This window comes from Anguilla rostrata, chromosome 6 (assembly GCF_018555375.3).
Source record: "Anguilla rostrata isolate EN2019 chromosome 6, ASM1855537v3, whole genome shotgun sequence".
Taxonomy (NCBI): domain Eukaryota; kingdom Metazoa; phylum Chordata; class Actinopteri; order Anguilliformes; family Anguillidae; genus Anguilla; species Anguilla rostrata.
Genome location: NC_057938.1, coordinates 48,222,478 through 48,241,185, shown reverse-complemented (window position 1 = coordinate 48,241,185; position 18,708 = coordinate 48,222,478). Strand labels below are relative to the sequence as shown.

General features: G+C 48.2%; 1 protein-coding gene across 1 annotated transcript in view; it reads left to right on the top strand.

Moving 5' to 3' along the window:
- The window catches only part of galnt14 (UDP-N-acetyl-alpha-D-galactosamine:polypeptide N-acetylgalactosaminyltransferase 14 (GalNAc-T14)), a 75,291-nt gene that overhangs the window by 45,517 nt on the left and 11,066 nt on the right, over positions 1-18,708 (top strand). The window contains exons 6-12 of the mRNA XM_064340186.1: positions 3,713-3,834; positions 5,517-5,604; positions 6,467-6,551; positions 10,729-10,832; positions 14,417-14,543; positions 18,093-18,185; positions 18,587-18,670. Of these exons, the coding sequence (XP_064196256.1) occupies positions 3,713-3,834; positions 5,517-5,604; positions 6,467-6,551; positions 10,729-10,832; positions 14,417-14,543; positions 18,093-18,185; positions 18,587-18,670 (703 nt within the window). The remainder of the gene's footprint in view (positions 1-3,712; positions 3,835-5,516; positions 5,605-6,466; positions 6,552-10,728; positions 10,833-14,416; positions 14,544-18,092; positions 18,186-18,586; positions 18,671-18,708) is intronic.

The following is an 18,708-nucleotide window of genomic DNA, read 5'->3' as shown; positions in this document are numbered from 1 at the left end:
CATTGCCAGTCCCCCATGTATCAGGTCAGTGTTATTTCCACAGCTGGAAAATCCAGGTCTGGAAAGAAATAGTCCTCCCCAGTATTTTGTTCCAGTCCCCTAGATTTGCCCTAGATCTTTTGCCAGGAGCTAGAGCTAATTAGTGAAATCAGCTGGCTGAGCTCATGGGTGGCAGTAACGCATGGCAGGACTGTCTGACACCTGGACATCCACCCCTGGTCTGTTCCATATTCATATAGTTAGTCACCATATGAGCTTGTAAAAAAAAAAGATCTATGTTGTAAAAATACTAACGTTACACAATATTAATATAATTCGCTGCAAAGCACTTGTAGTTGGCACGCATGTATAATAGTTGTAAACCTGGCTGTCCGTTTCATTGTTCTTAAATATCTTTAAAACCTCTGCTGGCTCTGATCAGTTGTTTTGCAGGACCTAAATTGCAGGACCTAAATTTGAATTTGCTGTAGTGCCTTCATTATGCTGGCAGAGAATCCGGGAAGTCCGCCGCTCTGATTCGATTAAAAGTTGAAAATGGCGTAGTGCGGCGTGTCGATACGGATTCCGCTGAGTGACGGGGCAGCGCTGATTTTGACGGGCGGCGGTCCTGCCTTTTCTGACGCGTCAGCAGCCAGCGCCGTTAAGCCTCTACACGAGAAGGCGAGGTCAGCATTTGGAACAGTTTGTCTGTGGATCGGTGTCAATACATCGATTCTGAATGAAGCGTCTGTAAATGGCATTGCGTTGGCAGCAGCACATTGCTTTCTCTTGAAACACTTCCCTCAGCCGAAAACTTTCTCGCCTCATCGATGTTGCTGCAGTATATCCGTCTGAGGCCCGGCAGAAAAAAAATTAAAGTATTACATTTTTTTTACATAATACAAGAGTCTTGTCTGACAAAATCAAAAATATAATTTCTTTCATTTTTATTGAATGTCAATTTATAGTGAAGGTTTCAGCATAGTAGAATATATGGTTCTCGAGATTGAGACCAGATTCCCTACAGGGGACAAAAATGAATTTCTGCATCTTAGGAGAATATGTCATTATGTTCATATATGATATTTTAGTTGTATTTGTATGTTGATGCAACTTATAATATCACAAAGTGCCATTCTGTATTTAATTTGTATTTAAGCAGGAGTAATTTCTTCTTTGTCTTTTACAGCTACTTGTAGCTGCAGTACCAGCACACCGTAGCCTGGCAGCTGCTATCCAGTGTTTTGTACATAACGCATGCTTTATCTCAGGATAGTCAGTATTACGCAGATAAGGAGATCGGTGTAAAAGGGATGTGTGAGTTCAGCTTCGAAATTTCCCTTCACAAACTAAGATAACGACACATTTTGTGGCTTGCTATGGACACTGTCTGTGCATAGGGCCTGCTCAGGTTTAGTATCCTGGTTCTTGCCTAGCACAGTTAAACTGAACCTGCGTGCATGCTTCTGTTGGGATGTTGCTGGGCTGGACTGGCACTTCATTGAACTCTGACGAATGGTCTTAGATGCTCTCTTACATTGTATGTAGCTGAAATGCAAAGTAACGCGACATAGCTCAGGAAGACCCTTGTCTGGCGTCGGGTGCGTTCAAACCGCCTGGGCATGTCAAGTGTCTGACAAGACCTACCCTAACCCAATGCTCTCAATGAAGCTCAATTGTAAGCGCTTGGATAACGCTATATAACAGTCCTTTACTCATTCAGAGTGCTCTAAACTCATAACTCAGGCTAGCGTGATCAGCGTCTGGCGACTCCTGACGCAGCTGCCCACCCCGCCCCGCCCCCCCGCCCACATCGACAGGATGCTATTTCAGGAGGGAACTCAGGAGATGAGTTTTAATCCTGCGCTTTATGAGCTGTGCCCACGAAAGATTGATCTGCGCCTTTCATTAAGGGGAAGCCTCCCCTTCGAATAAATCTCGATTACATCACAGGCGGACAAACGCTGGTGTCGGAGCCGCAGTGTGGCGGGGCGGGGCGGGGATTATGTTGTAAACCCCCCTGTATGGGGAAGTGGAGGGGGGGCATTAGGACACACGGTATGGGAAAAAAAATCAATCAGTTGATAAAGCATTTCAATAACAGTCTGGCGAAGGAGAAGAAGAAGAAGAAGAAAAAAAAATACGTAGCTTGCACATCTGCAGACGGTATCGATCGGCCCTCTTAAGAAATGCTCAGCAGCTCTCTCCGTTGGCCGGGCCCCTTCTGCGCTGGATCAGGGGCCTGCATGAGGGACGGGGCCTTGGGGAGGGGCTTTGTTTAATGTACGACACTGTTTACAGTTTAATGAAAGCCCCGTTTGAGAAGCTCTCCGCGGCGCTGTCGCCGCTCCGCGGGTCGGCCGCTTCGTTACTGATGGCCTCCCCGCGTCCTCTCATTTCGGTCTGAGGTGTTTTTGAACGCCGCGGTTTCGAGGGGGCCAGCGTGACTCCCCGACTGTCAAATGAGCCGGGATGCGTGCTGGTTATGAAATGAGCTTTTATTAAATAGAGTTTGTTTTTGTCGTTTTGTTTTTTTTTTCCCCCACATTCCTTCGCCGCGGTCGGCTCTAGATCGCGCCGGGCGGGTTTGACCGAAACGATAACGCGGCTTTAAACGGGGATTTGCAAAAAAAAAACACACAAAGCCGCTAAAACGCCACAGGATTGTTTTCGCTCGCGCGTACCCGCGATTTATAATGAGGCAGGGACGAGATTGCCAGGAATTTCGACAAATTGCAGCGTTGCGCCCGTCGAAAATAGCAGCCGTTCGTTTGCATTCTCGCGCACTATCCGCATGCTCCGTGCCTCGGAGAGGAGCCTCGCCTTTTGTCTCAAACCAGTTGTAAAAAAATAAATAAATAATAAAATAAAAATCATTAGCAGCTTAATTTGATCGTATCGTCCCGCGTACCCAAGGCAGGGTTTTCCCGCGTAAATAATGGACATCATTATGCTGTTCACCTGTCTCCGCGTCCTCGTCCTGTGGCTGGTTTGATTGAGCTGTCTCTGTCGCTGAGCCGCGCGGGAGGTACGCTTACGCCCTGATGTCTGTGTGCACTTAAACAATCCCACAGGCCTCCGCTGAGCTGCAGAACTGGAGAAGCGTAAGCCATTTAAAAACGGATTGTCTCTTTAATACCACGTACAGCACGCCTTTATTAACTGGAGGTGAATGTAGTTAATAAAGGCCTTCCTCTGTTCTTGCGTTCTGAACGCTGTCTGCTTTCACCTAGCAACTGCGAAAAGGGGGGGGGGGGGTTATTTACCCACCCCAAGAATAAAGTGTTATTGAGGATGAAACGATGGGATTTTTTAATTGGCTGTAGTAGCACTGTGGTGCCAAAACGTCCTGTGCTTTTTATTTTTTTTTTCGTCAGTGACTTTCCCACCAAAGCAAGGAACTATTGATCTAACCATTTAATCCAAAGCAAAAAGGCCTTTAATCGCTCAGCCCTCTCAAACATCCTGCGTCCTCTAGATGGGTTCTGTGCCTGCATCCTTAATTGCTCTTTCTTTTAATGAGATGCAAACAACCTTCACACATCTTGTTAATGCATGGGGCGAGCAGGGCCACCGTGTTGTCCGCAGCTAATGATTTCCTCTTTATTTGGAATAATAATAATGATAATAATGTTTTTGCTCGCATATATGGAAGGGCAGGGCAGTAGATCATGTCATTGCGGACACAGAAGCAAAAAGAACAAGATGACCTTTGACCTCTTGCCACATCCAGGGCTGATCCGGTCCAGGGTTCGAGGTGCGGATGCTGCCCGGGCCGGGGTCCTGACCTTTTTGGACAGCCACTGCGAGGTGAACAAAGACTGGCTGCCCCCACTGCTCCACAGAATAAAAGAGGTACGCCCCCCCCCCCTCCTTTCCCTCAGCGTCTGACAATTGGACATTTTTCTGAGCAGCTGCCCCCCCAGGCCTGTTTTTACTTGTAGAATTTTCCAGAATTTCTTTCCATTCGTGATTGGCTGTCAGGCCACTAGTAAACCATCTCCCGAAACTTGAAAGAGGCCTATTATCGCAGTTATAGTAGCTTCTAGAAGCCCACTGCGATGGGAATAGACTGACAATATTCAGCACTCTGACAATTTGCAGCAGCGCAGTCATTTTTCATTCCTTGTTGACAGGCCAGGAACTAAAACACACCCTGCCGTGTAGAAATGACGAGGGTGCAGTCCACAGAAAAGATTTTATAATCCGTAGCCTGTGCTGTGGACTGTTCTGAAAAATGCTGTTTTAAAAAAAAAAAAGTGCAAGAGGTGAGGCCTATGCGCAAGCATTAACGAGAGCATTTCAGCCTTTTTCTCGAAGTCACGTCTGGATCTGGTTCAAGCTGATTCGACTGTGGCTCGAACATCAGTTTTAATTTTCTGCAGCCGGGCATCGCTGTCAAACTATCAAGTTGTGTAATCTATGCGTTATTATAGGAATTCCTTTTTCTTCGAGCGGTCGATAATGCGGAGAGTGAGAGGCATTGATTTTTACCAAGGAGTTATGCACCAGTGTCCGCGCGCACGTGTATTTCTGTACGCATTATTTATCGACCCACGCGAAAATACGCACGCACACAAACACATATACATCATTAGCGTGACGCGCCCTCTTGTTTTGTAACCGACGGCTCTTCCCACGGCAACATGTTTCTCGCGCGGCGCGGCTGACGTCGCGTCTGCGAGCGGAACCTTCCAGATCACGCGGCGGCGGCCCCTCTGTCGGTTTGGCACGGGCCGCCCCGCTAGCCAGCCAGACGCCGCCGACTCGGCGAAGAGCGGGGCTCGTCTTCGCCTAATCAGCCCGAAAGACGCGGAGCGCCCAACCGTCGCGCTCGCGGGCTGAGTGTGTGGGCTAGAGGTGTGGGGGCGGAGCATGTCAACGGAGGAGAGGAGGGCTGGCGCGTCTAATTCGGGAGCGTTGGCGAAGCCGGGGGCGGAGTCTGGCCGAGCGCGGCTATCTCCCGCCGCCGCCGCCGCTGGCTCAAGCTGTCCTGCCGACTGCCGTCAAAGGCTTTTTTTTTGCCTTTTTTTTTGCACCCCTCTCTCGCTTCGTGCTCTGACTCAATGGCGGGTGTCAAGATTATTCATAATCTGATTCTGTTTTATTGCCTCTATTTTTGCTGAGATTGATGGGTAACGGTCTTCAGCTTAGGCTGACGATAAAGGTCTATCAGCTGCCTTCTCTGCAGATGTATAATTAAGGGGAAAAACTTAAAGTAGAAATTTAATTAAAATGATGTCCCATAATAGATGAGTGTGTTCCATGCCTAGACCAAAACCTTCCTTTCAAAATTTTTTTTTTTGTATAATGGTGCACAAGCATTAACTCTTTGAAGGTTTTTAGGATGTTTCAAAAAACATGTTAAATGTAAAAGTCAGTGTTCTAGAACTCCTTTGCTTTCAATTAGTGATTGTTACATCAGCGTTACAGTGTTCACTTACGGACATTCTAATCACATATTTGTGACCTCACGCCTTAAAGGGTTAATGCGTGTTCTTGAAACGCTGGTGACTCCTCTGTTCTGCATGCTTAAGGACCCGACGTGCGTCGTGAGCCCGGTCATCGACATCATCAACATGGACTCCTTTGCCTACGTGGCAGCCTCATCAGACCTGCGTGGAGGTAAAGCCGCCCCCCCCCCCCCACCCTGAACTCTCCCTTCCCCTGCCAACATGGTACAGCGGTAGTGATGGACAGGCAGTTCCAGGAAGCCAACCCGCCACTCTCGGCGCAAACTTCTCAATTATTCACGACGTCTCAGTTCGTAACGAGGAAAAGTTTCGATGTCGATGGTGCCGCATAGACGCCCCCGAGGCGCGGCGTCGATCCCTGCTGCTGCAGCGCGCGGCATTCCCGCCAATCAAAAATTCGGCCCGCCCCAGCCGCCCAGATGTGCTGGAAATCTTCAATTAAGCGCTTAATTAAGCGATTCAACAAATAAAGCGGAGCTCCTCAAATATACGGGGCGATCTGAGTAGCGTGATAGTTAGGGAAATGGGCTTGTAACGAGAAGGGTGTATATCCCGTTCCCAGGTGGGCTGCTGTTGTCGTACCCCTGAGCAAGGTACTTAACCTGAATTGCTTCAATAAATATCCAGCCGTATAAATGGATTGTAAACTAAACAGATTTAAGCTGCCTAAGTCTCTCTCAGTATGGGCGTCCCCTGAATGTCTAAAATGCGCAGGCAATGAGTAAAAGTAAGTATTGGGATTCATTATTAGCACATTAAAAGCCTATCTGTGTGGTGGGGAAAAGTTGTTTTTAGCTGATGGCCTGTGCTAATTTGTGGTCATGTTCTTCGTGAGATTAACAGACCGTGTGATTGATGAAGTGTGGTCTCTCTGCAATTACACCCTCATCACCTAGGTCACAGACTCCATTTCCCATAATCCCTTGGCTTTGAGTGGATTTAATCCCTCCTCCCTAGTCTGCCCTCTCCAATCCTGAATCTTGGCTCTAACGGTCCATCCCTCTCGACTGCAGGCTTTGACTGGAGTCTGCATTTCAAGTGGGAGCAACTGTCTGCTGAACAAAAAGCCAGGAGAGTCGACCCCACCGAACCCATCAGGTAAGGGAGTGAGGGCACACAGACTGTCAGCTCAGTGGCCAGCTGCTGGGGCAAAACCAATCCCGGCCTTATTTTAGGGAGGGAGAGGGGGAGCAGCCAGGGGCCAATCCCGCCTTTTTACGAAAACTAGACCAGAACGACATAAATCCTCTCACCGCAGCCTTCATTTTTTCCAAACTGCCACACCGTGATGTAAAGTCCTCGCCGGGGATGGAGAAGTTTGATAAAGAAAAGCAGCTGGAAGAAGCGGCATGGCCATTGATCTTGGCAGGAACACCAAGGTGCATAATGAGAAAAGTCACCCGAGAAGAAATGAGAGGCAATTAAGCAGCTTCTCAATATCTCCGACGCCAGGATCCCCCCCCCCCCCGTTCTATTAAACAGCGGGCCAGCGCAGGAGACCGTCGTCTGATTATGAGGCCTGAGCCGGGGCACGATTGACTGAGCTCCCCCGCCTCTTTTTGATTATTCCCCTCTTCCTTCGAGGCGCGGTTAATGCCGGCTCATTCCGCTTAAGGAGGGGGGGGGCAGGTTAGTCCTCAGCCGTACGGGAAAGCAGAGGCGTCCTCGTCGGGGGGGTGGGGTGCGGTGGGGTGGGGGGGAGGCGAAGCTTGCCGAACGGCTTAGGATGCCGGGTGTTCGGCGCGGATGACCGCCTCTCGTCGGCGAGATTGCTCACCGCGCGCGGCGCGCCGTCCCCCTGACAGCGCGCGTCAGTCACGGCGATCCTGTCGGCGCTGCGGAACGCCGGCGAGACAGCGGTTCCGCGCGGGAGAGAGAGAGAGAGAGAGAGAGAGAGAGAGCCGTCCGGCCCCCGCTCCCTCTTCCTGACATCGCCGGACACTGATCCTTCTGATTCTGTTTGCGGATTAGCGGCGTCGCTCATCCAGCCTGGATGGTCACGGAGAGAGAGAGAGAGAGAGAGAGAGAGAGAGAGTTCCGATTAGGGGGCATTAAGAGCACCTTTCTGTCTCGGGAAAAGAGAGGGGGATATCCGCGGTGGATTTCTGTGTTTCTGTGTCGGGAGAAGAACGTGGGATATTTGCGCATTTTTCCTGTCGGATAAAGTCGTGTTTACGGCGTATTTCTGTGTGAGCGGGAGCATGCAGGTTATAGTGCATTTCTCTGTCAGAGAGAATGATGTTCATGGTACATTTCTATGTCAGAGGGAAAATGGGGCTATATTGCATTCCTCTGTCTGGCAGGGAGAGAGAGTGATTTTTTTATGGTGCATTTATATGTCTGAATGGGAATGACAGTGGTGGTTTATTTCTCTGTCAGTGAAAAAAATGGGCACTGCGGTGCATTCGGCTCCCGTGTCAGAACTGGGCCGCCGCCGCGTCCATCGCTCGGACGCTCGTCTTCGTCGACGCCGCGGCGCGTTACCGGGAGCCGCTCGGCTCCTCATGGACGTGCCTTGGCTGCCATCTGCGGGGTGGCTGGTTCCGTCAGACGTGCCGAATCCAGGCGTTGCCACACCCGGTTCCGTCCCCTGGTCTGCCTGCTCCCCCCCGCCCCCCCCCCCCCCCCAGCCCAGCCCTCCGTCCCCTCCGCTCCCTCACCGACTCCACGGTGATGCCGGCGGTGTGTCTACAAAATCCGCCAAAAGCAGGGGCAGGCAAGCAGCTCGACAGTGTAGCGTTTTTAGACCCCGCCCCCACACCTCACATTATGGCTCCTCCCCCACAGCTCACATCTATACCCCGCCCCCACAGCTCACGTTTAGACTCCTCCCCCACAGCTCACGTTTACAGCTCACGTTTGACTCCTCCCCCACAGCTCACGTTTGACTCCTCCCCCACAGCTCACGTTTAGACTCCTCCCCCACAGCTCACGTTTAGACCCCGCCCCCACAGCCCAAGCGCTCGAGGCTAGTTGGTGCGGAATGGCGGGCAGTCGGGGCTGTTCATCAGCGAAGGAAGCAGAAGCCGGGGGGGAGGCTGGCACGGCCGTGACTGAGGCGAGCTCACTGGGGCTGAGTGTGGAGGGAGGAGGGAGAGCGCGAGAGGGGGGCACAGATGGCTGGCTCGGAGCTCGAGTTCGCGCGTGTGTGTGCCGTGCGTGTGTGTGTGCGCGTGCGCTCGTTCGCATGCCTACAGATGCGCGCGCGGTCGCCCGCGCGGGGTGAGATGAGCCGTGAGAACGGCACGCGCGTCTGGAGGAGCCGCTCGCCAGCCGCTCGCCAGCCGCTCTCACCCTCGGTAAGACTTTCCGCTGGCGCTCTGCCCACCTCCCGGGTTGTCCCATTCCCGCGGGGGATAGCAGAGTACGCTTTTAATGCCCCCTTCAGCGAAGGAGCGCAGGCGATGACCACCGCAGCGAAAGAGGTTTCCTCTTCCTCTTACAGTAGCGATTCTCAGGTGCGTTCGTACTGCGGTTAATGTATGCGGGGAAGTGATGGTTAGATAGACTCATTTAGACACATTCGGATTCCAGCTGAAGTAATGGTCGTGGTTAATAACACAGAACTGAGCTCGGCCCAGATGAGGAGAACAGTTTGCATCAAGTGCAGAGTCTTGGCTTCAGGAGCACAGTCGGGTCTCATTTTCCACTGTACAGCCCTGTCATGCCCCTGTTGTAGGCTGTGCTTTTCATTATTTTTTGTATAATTATTACATATTTTAATTTATATGTAATACTTTTATTTAATTGTTCATACATGCCCCACTGTCTGACCTAACCGTGCCTGTTCCACTCCCATCAGCCACTGCAGTAGGGTCTCCAAATGGGAAAAACAACTCTAAATGGCGTGAGCTTCGTGATACATTCAGCCCCCCCCCCCCGGGTCTCTAAACGGCACCCGGCTAAGCTTTTTTGCTATTTTGGCCTCCTTTTTGAAAGCTGTATTTTTACACTCGGGCATTTTTTTTGTTGCTCAGCCTGGCAAACACACGCGTGGCAGAGAAGAACAAAGGAGGCGTTTGTTAGGAACAGCGGCGGGCCGCGGCACCGCTATCCGTGTCAGAGCGGCGACGGGAGCAGCGGCGGCGGCTGCCCCGGGGAACCGCTGCTCGGTATCCAGGCGGTCTAATTTAATGAGCCATTACGCCGGTCAGCTCTACAAACGGACCGTCCAGAACCGAGGGGAGGGGTGGGGGGGGGGGGGGGGGGGGGCAGAGGCCGTATATTTGTCTCCAGCCCCCTCAGAACAGAGGCAAAGTTCATGTTTTGTACGGTCGGGGGGTTGGCAGTTTATCAGATGTCAATGTGTCTATTAGTTTCTGCCTTTTACGGTATCGCCCCCGGACTCCTCCAGAGGAGTTATAAATAACGCCAGGTTGGCGGTTGCCCCGGGAATCAATTCCCGCTCTTTCTGCTCTTTCTCCCCCCCCCCCCCCCCCCGACGCCATTGGTCGGTCCGAACGAGACGCGCCGGCGAAGACGGGGAGAGGCGGGAGGGAGAAAGGAAGAAGAAAAAAAAAAAAACGTGTGAAGAAATGAATTTGTAAGAGCAGCCTTTTTCGCCCGTGGATGAACAAAGCGGATTTTTTTCGGGTGAAGGGAGGGAGACGAGGGCTTTTATTTTGCATTATTTGTCTGCAAAAGACGGAATAAAAGCGCGGGACCCGAAGAGCATCGCCCGTCCCACGCCCCGGGCGTGTCCGCCCTGTTTCAGCCCGAATGGGAAAGGCTCATGTTTCTGTCCTCGGATAATGAGGATGTATCTTCTTACAGGTCTCTGTAGCCCCACGCTGCTGGCTGTGCTCCTGTAGCGTAGCCTGGCCCTTACGATGCAGATCATTTACACTCCATTCAGTGCTCGAGAGTGTCTGGCTTCACTGAGGAACGTGGGAAATGTAGAATAGAACTGTGTGCAGATTAATGTTGAAAGATTAAATGGAATCAAAATTATTAGAATTATGAAAAATTCATGTTGGACAAAGTAGTTCAACTGAGATTTGCATTTCAGTCTAATTATGATTATGATAGCTATTAAAGGCTCTGATCGGTTTGAGTATGTTTTTGTGCCCTGTGTTTTTCTATTTGTTTACAAATTCAGCGCTCAATACGTTCACACTGCTGATGTGTTTGGCTGCGGCTTGTAAAACATTACAATGCAGACACAACAGCTGCTGGGAACGAGCTGCTTTCAAGGTCCTGTCATTTGAGTAGGGGAGAAATCATTAGTCATGTGTTTTGCGAGCCAGTGTGGTATTTCGAGTTCTCTCGCCTACAGGACCCCCATTATTGCCGGAGGCCTCTTCGTGATTGACAAGTCCTGGTTTAATCACCTGGGGAAATATGATACTGCCATGGACATTTGGGGTGGTGAGAACTTTGGTGAGTTGCCTGACTGTCCACGATCCCCCTTTGAGAGAGAGAGAGAGAGAGAGAGAGAGAGAGAGGTTTATGGGCGATCAGCTTAAAATGTCACGATCGATAACTTTCAATGCCTTGAATGTTAATATGGTATTAGAACATTCTACTGTATGAATGCATTCTATGTCAAGAATGTATGAATGTATGTACATTTGATCCTTAGAAGACTCATATAAATTATGTAAGTGTTGAATTAACAGTGAATTTTGCTATGAAATTGTTATGAAAGAATAATCTTGAAATTAAAAAAAGGGTGTATCACGTTACAAAGAGGGCAGCCACTGTCCAGCGTGTTCACTCAGCGAGCGATTCCCAGAAAATATTCATAACTATGGTTATGAAAGGATTTCCATTTGCGGGCGGGAGAGGACGGTTTTATCGTAAGGTGGATCCATTTCAGAAGCGATAATCGGTTCTTTTTCACTTCAGTTACTCTCCTGCTAAGGAGAGACGTAGTGCCAACGAGCGATTCTTTCGAGGGGGGGGGGGGGTTTAAAGACGGGCGCAGATGGTTTAAAAGCTGTGCGGTGACCCAAAATAAATGACAGTTTATCCGTTACCGCTTTCCACGAGCGCTTAATGTGATGAATAGATCAACGGGGATGCAAAATAATTATCGGTTATGGACCAAGCTTGTGTCAGTGTCTGTGCTGGGTGAGGCGTGCTCTTCGAGTGACTTTGTATTCAATCCGTTGGATTTTCTCATTCTGAAATGTTTGCAGAGCGTTGCTGTAAGGTTGTTGCGCAACGTTGTCTGCGCTCTTGTAGATTCTCATTGAAGGGATGGCCAAATCATTTTCACAGAATAATTTGTTGTCATTTGAGAGCGCTGGTAGTTTTTTGAGTTCAAGTATTGAAAACGTAGTGCCTGTTTTCTGGGTTATATTTATTTTAAGTGCCTCCGACTGGCATATGGATAACATTGAACGTAAGCAATCACTTTTTTTGTTTACACGATTTTCTGAAAATGAGTTTTTTTTATTAATGAGAACTTTTAGGTTGGACTAGAGAAGAGTTTGTTTTGTGTTAGATTGTGATTTATGGTTTTATTGATTTTTTCCACTGAATTTTTGAGGTCAGAGAGATTTCGGTTTGTTGTTGGAGCAATTGTGTTTTTGATGGATGTACTCATGAACAGTGGGTCCCTAATGGAGATTTTTCTGCAGTTAGCTCGCCGTGTCTGACCTGAAATGTTCTTTTTGGCTCTGAATCTCAGCACATCAAAACTGTGTTGCCAGAAAGTGAGATAGAAAATGTGGAAAATTTTGATCTTACAAGATTTTCTGCTTTTTCGGTGTCTGTGGGACTGCAAGTGACTCATGGTTTGAAATGAAATCTTTTAATCTCTAGTGAGGCAGATATTGGTTACTAAGAAAAGCTAGTTCAGACATATCACAGTCATTTTGATTTGTGGATATTACTTTCATTGGTGACAGTGTTACAGTAAGTTTATCTAGGCTATATTTGAATGTCTTTCTAAAAATTCTATACATGTGAGTTGTAAGAAAATAAGGAATTGATCCTAACAATGATGTGTATACACACATATTAGGAATATTTTTGGTTGCATGCATCTTTTAACATTTCAGGAAGGATAGGACTTTGATGCTACCCTTTCAGAAATGCAAACAGACTTTTCAGACTTATCAGTTCATACGGCATATTAATTGGACATTAAAGTGATTCATTTCAAGCTGAGAGCTTGAGGGATTCTTTAGAAAAATGTCATATCCTGTTTCACTTGCATATACACCCACTTTAAGAATTCTGGGCCCTGGGTTCTGGGTTTTTTCTGCGTCTGAGCGAGAACAGAAAAAGAGATTCATTTCACCTGTTTCTTCAATACTGTGAATAGTTTCGCTGGAAATGTTTTTTTTGCTTAGTGCCAATACTAAAGTGCATTACTTCAACACTCCCACTCCCTGGCCACCCATGCAATCACTCTCTGAGAGTGTGCAAACGATCGCTTGCAGAAGATGGCTAGTTGCTAGGGAGCAATTTAGAACGTGACCTCCGTGCCCCCGATACATCCTACCAGGACGGGCTCCTGTCCTTCGATTTTTAAATGGGTTTGTGAACGTAAGATTTATTCAAGCTAAAATTTTATATATCGGGTGCTGACGTTGTGTTTGGTGAACAGACATTTTTCACCACATTCCTGAGTAAAATACAAAAATGCAAGCAGTATCAATTCACCGTCTTGCCACAATAAGCCCAGAAGCACAGTGAGTTGGAGTCGTCCTGTTGCCTGGTTTGTGTTCCCTCTCTGTTCCCCTGTATCTCATGTTGAGCTCTCTCTGGCGTCTTTGTTGTTGGATGCTTGTGGCTCACGGCTCCCGGTGGTCCCTTCTCAGAAAAGGGCTTGGACATCCTTCCACAGCCAGCTCCTGTGGAACAGACGCCCCCCCCGAAACCCCTCTCTTGTGGAAATGTCGGGGGGCTCTGGGGAACTCAACCTGTGCCTGCACGTGAGCACGAGCGTTTGGCTGATCTATGTGTCAGTCACAGAGAGAGACTGAGGAGCAGACAGAACCGCAGAATGTTCTGTGTCTCTGCGGTTGGGGATGCACACAGCTCCCAGGGTGGAAAAGGCACAGAATGTAGTGGAGAACTTTCCGGAAATGGACAGATTGCTAAGCTACACACAGCCTGCCAGGCAGATAGACTTCTTTTATGTGGGCTTGTAGAGAAAAATTAGGTACGCGTGTGTGGTGCTGGATCACACAGTGCAGTGGAACACCCATCTCTATCCAGGTCATTGTGTCTCGAACTGTAATCAGTAGTGCTGAATATTAATCAAAAAGCCTGATGTGTGTTAAGAGATTCTAACACCTTACAGGCCATGTGTTCTTCACACATGGTAATGCCTGAAACCTGAAAGAGACCAGATAATTACAAATTTCTCCTTTTATTCTCTGTATCTGGTTTCAGCACTGCGATTGTGTTACTGTCATTAAAGGAAGCCCTTGTTTGCCTGCTACATAATATTAAAGCCATGGAGAATTGTGGTCTGATATTCCAAGATGTTAAATGTAAGTCTTGTGTAGGTGTAGGTAGACTTTGTCCATAAATACTGATCTGGGATCAGCATCAGAGGTTTGCATGGTAGTTACAGTTGGGGTCAGAGTTGTGTTAGCTGACCCTGGACCAGAAAAATCTACCTGGAGTTCTTTTTTAGGGGATCATTTACTTGATGGATAGATTTCCATTGATTTCCTGTTCATTATGTAAGCACTTGTTCTCCCAGTATCTAGCACACTCTAAAGCCCACATATCCCCTAAGAAAAACTTAAACTGCTCACACACAGAGGTGTGTGGGGGAGGCGAGCTGGCTACCTGCTGTGATGCTGCAGTAAATGCACTCCCCCCCACCCCCTTCCTGTGCTCCCAGGAGAACGGGCCTGCGCTCTTCCCGATTGGTTCCCTCGCAGGCCTGGGCTCCGCGCGGCATCCGCCGCGAATCGCGGCGCGGCGAGGGTGTTGACCGCGCCGGTCTCTAACGGCGATAACGAACGGCTGCTCTCTCCCGCGTCGGTCCCCTGCAGAGATCTCCTTCCGGGTGTGGATGTGCGGAGGGAGTCTGGAGATCATTCCCTGCAGCAGGGTCGGCCACGTCTTCCGCAAGAAGCACCCGTACATCTTTCCGGAGGGGAACGCCAACACCTACATCAAGTAAGTTTGGCTGTACCCCCCTCTATTCCGGCACAGTGCCAGCCCACATGAAAGCAAGAGAATAAGATGGGTGCCTAAATCCAAAAAGCAGTATCAGCAAAGCATTAAAGTCTTATCCCAAGATATACATTTCACATTTAAATGTATTTGTTTGGCTGATGTTTGTTTTTTCTCATCATTATGTCGAAATCATTATGAAATCATTATGGCGAACAGCACCATCGCAAGTGCAAATAACAAGGGCAACTACAAAGTATGGTCCTGTTGTGTCGAGTAAATTGCATTGTGGGCCAGTCACAAGCCAGCAAAAATGATGAATGCGTAAGACCGTTCATGACGTGTTTGAGAAAGAGAAGCGGTTTGCTGGTGGTTGTTCTTGTTCTTATCAACCCGCCCTGTTCAACTGTGCGCTCTGGGAGAAATCAGAATGGAGCCACTTCTATTTCCAAGAGGAGAATTTGGACTGTATATCTGTCGTAATTCATATTTATATGTAAAACTACCTTGCAGGAGATTTAAGTAGCACAGCTTGCGTACGAGTAGAAAGTCTTGCAGAGAACGTGGAAGGTAATTCTGTATTCTATTTGTTATGTAAATCTCAAATTAAATTTAAGCAAGGCCCTGAAATGCACGAACAATAATTTCACTTTAACAAACCCATTCTATTCAGTGTATTTTTTGGAGGAAGTTTCTATTTTATTGAAGAGTTCAACCTTGTAAATGACGTTCTGAAGAACTTGGAGAGTTTAAATCATATTTTAAAAGGACCATTCCTTTCTGTGATGGTTTCTTATAATCAGGTGACAACCTTTTAAAATAAGTGGGCCAGAATTAGAACCTATTTTTAAATCATGTATTAGGCTACTTAGAATTTTTTGTCGCAGCAGGTATTTGAATGGGGGTTTTTATTCCATGAAAAAGAATCTTTTTTTGCAGTGTCCAACCCTTTTATGGTTATTAAATATATTCTGAAAATATCCAAATATGTCATAAATTCAGAAATAATCACTTGACATAAGTGACAATGGATGAAAGGTTTTATATTATTGCCAGCTGCCTATTTATCAGTTCACCTGGCAGAAAGAGGTACATCTCAAAGTTTACAGTTGACAATATATGTAACATGAAGAAGTTATATATACATAGCAGTACGCAAGCATTGACACAATTTTTGTTGTTTTGGCTCTTTAGTCCCGCACATTGGATTTGAAATAAAACAGTGAATGTGAGGTTAAATTTCAATCTGTCAGCTTTAATATGAGAGTATTTACATCCATATTGGGCGATCTGTGTAGGAATTAAAGCCCTTTTAAGACATAGAGCCCATTTTAGGGGAGCAAAAGTATTTGGATAGTTGGCTGCTTAGCTGTTTCTTGGCCAGCTGTGTGTCTTTGCGTCATTAGTTCATGCAAAAGAAAGCTTACAAAAGGTCTAGAGTTGCTTCTAATGGTGTGGATTTTGTATTTGGAGGCTGTTGCTGTTCTCTCTAAATAAGTGTCACTGCCAGTAAAGTTGGCTATCACAAGGCTGAAAAATCCATATAAATCAATCAGAGACAGACCAAACATTGGGCGTGTCAAAACCAACTGTCTGGTTCATTGTTAAGGAGCAAAAACACACTAGCGAGCTCAGCAGTAGCGACTGGAACTGGCTCACTTGTCTTCATTTGATGGTGTGACAGCAGCAGGATGAATTCTGAAGTGTACAGAAACATCTTATCTGCTCAGACCCAACCAATTGCCTCAAAACTCATTGGACAGTGCTTCACCTTGTTGCAGGACAATGACCTCAAACTTTTAAAGCAACCAAGGACTTTCAAAACGTGGCATGTTCTCTGACTGGCCAAGTCAATCACCTTTAAACCTTCTAAACATGCATGTTACTTCCTGAAGCCAAGACTGAAGGCAAAATGCCCCTCAAACAAACAGGAGCTGAAGATGGCTGCAGTACAGGCCAGATAGAGCATCATCAGGGAAGATATCCAGTGTCTGGTGCACTTTAAACTCATATTCATTGTTTCATTTCAAATCCAATGTGCTGGAGCACAGAGCCAAAAAAAAAAAAACTAAAATTGTGCCACTGTCCAAACACTTACACACTGCACTATATATGCTATATGGTAAATGAACCTTCTTATAAACATGTTATAACATATAGATTCCTCTCAACTGAAATCTAGAAAACCATATGAGAAAAGGACCCTTTACATTTGATCACCATACCAAATGAACACGGAATTAATACATTAAAAGCTTTATTTAGCACAGTTCACTTCTTTTATTTGTGAAAACGAGGTGCTTTAGACAGCAGAGCCCACCTGTTTCGCCGGGCGTGGCGCTGGCGTAGGTTTGTGCGCGTAGTGGCGCATCGCGGTGTGTCTCGGCGCATCGCGGCAGCGTCGGAGGTGCAGCGAGCCATCGCGCGCTTCAAAGGAACGCCGGTCGGCAGGGAGGCCGGGAGAAACTTTGTTCCCGCCTCTGCGAGCATCGGGGGGGTATGAGGAGGAAAATTAGCCTAATTAGCTTTCCAGGGCCGAGCAGAAGGCGAACGGAGGCACACGCGCGCCCCTCGATGCGTTTAACAGGATCTGTGCGTCTCTCCCAGGAGAGAGTAGGGGGCTACGCGGCTAACTGTCTGAGAGGCTTCTGCATCCGGGGGGGGAAATAAAGAAATAAAGCAGGTTATTATGTGTGCAAATATTATTTACTCCCCCCCCCCCCCCCCGCAACCTGGCGTCACATTAAACGTGGCACCTATTCATTTGTATCCAGGCTAATGGAACGTTGGTTTTTTTAAAAGCCTTTATCAAAACCTGCACAGCAGAGCAAGGGCCTTCAGAAGGCTTGTTGTGCGTAAACATTGGCCTGAGTGGGCGGGGGGGGGAGGAGGGGGGTTATTTCGGCACAGCAGTTGCGTCTCAGTCGAGAAAATGCGACTCCAGCCCTGGGAGCACAAGGGGAGGTGGGGAGGCGCACATGAGCTCCCCTCGTAGGCAAAGCGTAATTCTGTAAGGAAGTGAAACGGGAGCCCGTTTTTCTTTTTTTTTTTTTGAATTACCGAAATGGAATTTGAAGTGCTTCCTGGACCTCGGAGCCTTAGTTACCTCTCCTATCGTAAATAGTGGTAGCGGAGCTGGTTTAAGGGCACGTGTGTACGCGTGTCGAGTCTCGGCGGGTGACCACGGGTAAGGCCATGTTTGTGAGCACGCTGCAGCTCAGTACATGATGTTCAGAGCCTTGGGACTGAAAACTCAGGCTGCTTGCACACACACTTCTGTATCAGTAGAGGAAAGGTTGTGCCAGGGCTTTGGAAATAGCTTTTATTGTAACCTTTTTTTTTGTTTTTTCCATTTCATAATTCTTTCAGCCAAACAAATTGTAACATTTAAAGGCTGTTAAGTATGGATGTGAGACATTAACAAAGTCACAGCTTGGGAAGCCATTTTAATCCACACAGGTGCAGAGCTCCACAGACCACAAGTCCACAGACTCAGCCGAGCCAGGAAACGAAGGCCAGGCCTCGCCCTCATTGCTGTTCGTTGGCTTTCAGAAACACCAGGCGGACGGCGGAGGTGTGGATGGACGAGTTCAAGCTCTTCTACTACTCGGCTCGACCGGCCGCCCGGGGAAAGCCTTACGGCGAGTGAGTGGCGTGTTCTCTCCGGTTCTCTACGCGACGGCTCTGAGTTTCAACCTTAGACGGAGAGCGCGGCGAAATGACGCTTCGTGCGGCGGAGGCGGTGTCGCCCGCCGCTGATTACCGAACGTAATTAGCGAGCGTGACATGAAAGAGCGGGGGAACCAGCCGAGGGTGCGGGGGCTCCAACCGCCGCGGCCAGATAGTTCCGGAAAAAAAAAGAAAAGAAACCGCTTCTCTGCCTGGCGTGGAATACCAATGACCGCTGCCGTGGTTTGTCTTGATTGTTATTTTTTTTTCTCCTCTTCCCTCCGCTGTCTGTTGTATGATAAGAGGTGGACCGGGTTACGGAAGTGGCTGTTCCCTCACTCTGCTCACCCTCCCTCCCCTCCCCCTGTTTTTATCAGCGTTCACGGAAGAGAGGAGCTACGCAGGAGCCTGAACTGCAAATCCTTCAAGTGGTATCTAGACAACGTCTACCCCGAGCTGAAGTGAGGACCCCCCCGCTGCACCACACACGCTTTCTGTT